Source organism: Lucilia cuprina, chromosome 4, assembly GCF_022045245.1.
Source record: "Lucilia cuprina isolate Lc7/37 chromosome 4, ASM2204524v1, whole genome shotgun sequence".
Taxonomy (NCBI): domain Eukaryota; kingdom Metazoa; phylum Arthropoda; class Insecta; order Diptera; family Calliphoridae; genus Lucilia; species Lucilia cuprina.
This window is the reverse complement of record NC_060952.1, coordinates 68,400,543-68,406,254: the sequence shown is the minus strand read 5'-3', so window position 1 is coordinate 68,406,254 and position 5,712 is coordinate 68,400,543. Positions and strand designations below refer to the sequence as shown.

At 29.1% G+C, this 5,712-nt stretch overlaps 2 protein-coding genes across 5 annotated transcripts in view; both read left to right on the top strand.

Annotated features, from left to right (window-relative positions):
• Window positions 1-5,712, top strand: part of LOC111683000 (calcium/calmodulin-dependent protein kinase kinase 1) — a 42,613-nt gene that overhangs the window by 9,391 nt on the left and 27,510 nt on the right. The gene's annotated exons all lie outside the window — the stretch shown is intronic.
• LOC124419836 lies at window positions 3,173-4,618 on the top strand. Its single transcript, XM_046950620.1, has one exon. It carries the CDS (start codon window positions 3,214-3,216, stop codon window positions 4,216-4,218), a length of 1,005 nt encoding a protein of 334 aa, XP_046806576.1. The 5' UTR covers window positions 3,173-3,213; the 3' UTR covers window positions 4,219-4,618.

Here is a 5,712-nt window from a genome sequence, read left to right as displayed (position 1 = left end):
CTCGACAACACCTCCTCTTTGTGCATACCAAATTTCATTAAAATCGGATTAACCGTTTAGAAGTTACCGAATTATTTCCCTCTTTTTTTTTCCTATACCACTGTGTGCCGGTCTTTTAGTTAATGAGCGATATGTAGTATGTAAGATTTAAGGCCTGTATTATGAAATCTATACCACACTATTTCATTTATGCAAAACCAACAGATCGGTTAAGATCAGCCAAAGATTTTGTTATTAAAATTAAATTATTTATTTAATTACAAGAGTGATTTCATCACAATGCTATACATTCAGCAAATACTGAGCTTCAATTTCACTATAATGATAATAATTGTTCTAAAGGTCAATATATTTGATAATCTATAGACGACAATATCGCCTATGTATGTATGTTCGTACATTCATACATTTGTGTATTAATAGTATTATGAGATACCCAATATGTTTTAGAGTTTCTAAGCTGGAAAATTTTTTCGTCAATGCCGGTAAAGTTTGGTCGGGAAATTTCGAAAATTCCATTTGAAGTTTTCTTCATAAATTTGATAACCATATAAGAAACTCTTGCATAAATTTTATTTTTTACTGATTTTTTATGATTGAACAAATGTTTTAGGTCACTGGCAACGTGCAATACATATTGATCAATTTGGATCACGACGCATTTAAATGGATTGATGAATATCTCGGGTATGCTACACGTTAAATATTTTTTACGTCAGTATTTGCAATATTTTATGGTATACGGGTCTGCGGATGATTAAACAAATGCTGCAAAAATCCCAAAATAACACAAATTTAGAAAAAAAAATAATTTTCTTTTATATTTTTTTACAACTTTTCGAACAATATTAAATTTTATATCGAAATCTCTACTAAGTCTATGAGGAACGGCCCATAATTGATTCTATTCCCCAAGTTTAGTAGGAACGAAAATCTGTCTACCAAGTTTTTGGAGTATAATTCACTCTTATCCCATATAAGATGCTGTCAAGAAAATAATTTTAACGGCCATAAATGGCATTAAAATGTCAGTAAAATTATGAAATTCGACACAAAGAACCGAAACCTATATTTATAACACCTTATTTTATAAGAACACCCATATTAAACCTCTTACAGAGAATCAGTTTGATGTTAATAAATTACTTCAACAGTAAATCACCCTGATGTTCATATAAATTTAATTTACTTTATCTTATCGACACATGATTTTATGGAGGCATAGTCTAAATTTCTTTTTGAGAACAGAAAGTTGTTTTATTACGAAAGGAATAAGATAACTTTTGATCGGAATGCAACAAAAATAAAATGTTTAGTTTTTTGAAAATATTCATAGATGTTTTTTAATTATACCCATTATTGGACTATAAAGACCTTAAAGTAAATTGCATATGCTTTATTTTGAGCTTCATTAAAAATATGTTTTGGAAAACAATGAAGAAATAGCTATCTAAACTCCTTTGGAAAATTTTTGCTAGGACCAATAGGCGAAATGAATTGCCCAACTTTGACCCCTCTTGACCGATAAAGCTGGCCTACAACCCAACTTGATATAAAATTGCCCATATATAAACAATAATGGTTTTCATTTAAACGCTTAAGATTCCCATTTGTGCAAGTGGGCAAGTTAATTCGACTTGTTTAATTAAATCCCTGTTCAAATACTGTTCAATTGCAATACTTTTAAACATTTATAAACAATGTCAAACAAAATAAAAAAAATTAAATAAATTATTTTAACAAAAAATTTTACCAAATATATTTAAAATGTGAATATTCAAGTCAATAAATTCAAAAGTGAACAATAGTGAACGGATTTATTAAATGCACAATGAGTTTGCACAAATTTACCAGTCTAAATAGTCGCTCAAACTTATAAGGGTTGTGCAAATCAATTTCCGCACAGTTTACGAGGGTTTTGAATGTTTAAATTAAAACCCTTAATGATAAATTTTCAGGGCTTTTTTCGAAAAACAATATTATTTTGTTGCTATTTCATTAATTGTTTTATTTAACCACCTTTAAAAAATGGCTTAAGCGTCCAAAATTAACTTATAATCATTAGATACGCAATGTAATTCTGGATAGTTATCTATTATATACAAATATATAATTTTCCCAAATTTAATGGTTTCGGCCCATATTTGACACTAACTCCCATATAAAGCCTCTTTTATAAAAATTAGTTTTTCATCAATAAATTACTTCAATACCCTGTAATTAAGATAAAATTCATGGTGTAGGGTATTATATAGAGGGTCATGTCCGACTATATTTTCTTACGTGTTTTTTTCATGCCACTAGTTTTAAAATCTTAATATAGATTGTACCGATAAGAAATTTGTTATAATTTTTAAGTTATTCATAGATCATAATATGCAATGTCTGTAAAATTTCAAAGTAGCACATTTAAAAAAAAAAAATTAAATTTCAATGAAATTTAATTGAAATATTTTTTCTAATATTGTGGATGATGTCCACAAAATTTTGTTAAAAAAACTTAAACAACTTATGATATGTAAAAATAATCTTTGACCAAAATATATAAAATTTAATTCATTATAGAAATTGTAATCAAAATGCGTACGACTCATAATAAGTGAGTTTTTTGTAAAAAACTGAATTTGTGACTATTAACCAGCAATATTTCGCTTAGCGCACACAAATTTGTGGTGTCTTTAAATATCTTATTAATAATGGTGACAATTTACATTTAGCTGTCTTAAATTCAGTAAAAAACTCCTTACTTTTCTTGGCTATTATATTAGTTTTAAAACTAGTTCTAGAGCGCATTTTTATAACTTGTATTCGTTCTAGTTTGTGATGGAGATCAGTGATATTTGTTGTAAATTATCACCTTCCAAACTGGCTCTGCTTTATATACATGTATATCGATTGTATAAACATTCGATTTACATTATTTCGAAACTTATTCATTATATTGAATAAACCTATGGAATAATCCTTATTTCTGAAACTCAGGTCGCTTGGGTAGTTGTCTTACGAAAATATTTCATGGAATCAATATATGTATCTATAAAGGGTTAACTATTCGCATATTTTATTAATATATGTATGTATGATACGAATACACACGTAAGTGTAATAGTAATAATTGATAACAGATTCATAGGAATCAATAAAAATTACATATTCTTCAATAATCAGTCAATTTTAATTATTATTCGCAAACAGTTCTTATTAAATTAGTAGATGATGTTTAACGGAAATCTGTATTCATTTTATTTATACGTATTGTTAGTAGTTCTGTTACCAATACTTGTAGTCCTTAAGGATGACAATGGAAATAATACATTTATATCTAATTCAATACCCATACATTCTCGATTGGATTTACAGAGCGTTAAAAACGATCAAATGAGTTTGAAAGATGTAAACGATTTCATGGTAGAAGATGATAATCGAAAGTATACACTGGCAGAAACATTACGAAGAACCTTCAATGAATTTGAAGAATTATTTGAAAATATTGTAGATATTATTGCTAAAAATGTGCCGAAAATAGCTCGAGATGCTGAAATCTTTCTAGCCAAATTATCGAATCGAACGATGGACGCTTTGAATATTTTTAGTAATAAAATTCTTAACGAGGGCGATGATCTTCTCAACGAAATGTTTTATAATATTGAACGTCAGTTGGATTCTGTAAGGAATGAATTTCAGAATTTAGCCATCAGTGTCGATGAACACTTCAATTGGGCTGTTACACAACTCAATCAGACACTAATAAATAATACCGAAGAATATGATTGGTGGACAGCAAATATAAAACAAAAATTACGCTCTGTAAATGATACGAAGCTGTACCAAGAGGGCTGCAGAGCCATTGATGAATTCTTAAACAAAAGTACAAAAGAATTGCACAATTGTTGTAAAATTACCATGAAACCAATGCGATCATTATGTAAATCTGCCAGCTCCTTAATCACTGAAGCCTTGCATACAATAGTGGATGCGATTGACAGAATGCAAACTTGTCTAGAGGACAAGAGATCATATTTGGATTATATGTTGCCTTGCATACATTTGGCTTACGATGAAATAAGTAGCTTAGTTTCCCGAGCGGCTCAAATAACACATCAAGTAAATAACATGCTTCCAATGAAAATTATTTATACTCGAAGCTGTTTTGCTATTGTTATGGTTGATATGAATGTTCGACGTAACAGCATAGAGTCTGGCTTATTTTCCAATTAAACTCAATATTTAATATATTTCGGGCTTATACAAAACCATTGTACTCTTAATTTCCGGATGATTACTTTGAAAGTGTTTTATTTTTTCTAATTATCTTAATTATCAGTAAAAACCGAGAAAAATTCAATATTAAAAATTGTTTAATTTCAGTCGTCGGCCAAACCATATTATTTTTATTTTTAAGTCGTGACTCATCGTGGATACAACAACTGTGAATTGGCAAATTGTAACTTTCTTTGGAACAATTGTTTGTTTATTGTTAGTTTTGACTCTATGATCACTGATTACTAACAGCTGATATTCACAAAATCGTTCTAGTGTAGATTTAAAACACAAAATAGTTGTTAATGTCGCTTTAGTCTTAAAATCTATAAACAAATAAAAAACTAACTTTCACTAATGTAATAATTTTTATTTTATTATATTATATTATACCCACCATCATTGTATTGATTTTGTAATTCCCTGGGTAACCCATCGAAATATTGATCAAAGACTCACAAAAGCATATATATTTTTGGTATTTATTAAATTCTAATACGATCTAGCAATGTCCGAAAAGAGCTAGAGAGTTGAAATGCCAATCTATTATTGACTCTACTGCACATATGTACATATATGACTAATCCAATCAATAATCAATGACAACTTCAGATCTGTATAAGATTAATTTTTTGATATATTACTGTACATATCTATATTATTTGCATATCTATACTAAAAAATGCAAATGTCTTATTTAGCAATACATAATATTTCGCCTTTTGCGAAATATAAAAAATAAGAATTGCAAAGTCGATGGTGAGTCAGCTTACAGTTGTAAAAGTACCATCGTATGGCCAGCGCGGTAGGTCTTTACTTATAGTTAAAAAATATATACATATATACAAACCTTTTACGAAGGTGATAGGTAAAACTGTTTTTATTTAAATAATTGTTTCAAAAGTTTAGTACTATAATAAATGTGAATTAAAAATAATTTGGTTACTTAGTAAAAACTAGGGATGACAAACGGGTATTCCCGATTCCCGAAAAATCCCGGGGTTTTCGGGATTTGAAAGTACCGAAAACCGGGATTTTTAACAATGAATTCCCGGGGATTTTCGGGATTTTAAAATCCCGAAGTTTATGTGTTTTCCCGCTAAATTCAAACGTTATAAAATATTAAATAAGAGAATTTTAGTAGTTTTTGATTAAAAAACAAGTACGAGTGCTATATTCGGCTGTGCCGAATCTTATATACCCTTCACCATAGTGTATTTTAAACATAATTGATCTTACAGTCTTGTTAATAAAAACATTAAACAAATTTGAGTCGATTTAAGCCGAATGTTTCGGCGGCGGCTCAAGCAACTAAATATAGTTCGGCGGCAGCTAAGCTCCGACTAAAAGCCGGTCGACTTCGACCTCTGATTCATTGCTAGTAAACATTGACGAGACGTAGATTTTGTTTTTGTTTATCGTAAAAAAAATTGTTTTCAAAAGCACTTGGGA

Bases quoted from the DNA above. Each gene is read 5' to 3' on its own strand.
- LOC124419836 (XM_046950620.1), top strand. From the start codon at position 3,214: ATGATGTTTAACGGAAATCTGTATTCATTTTATTTATACGTATTGTTA.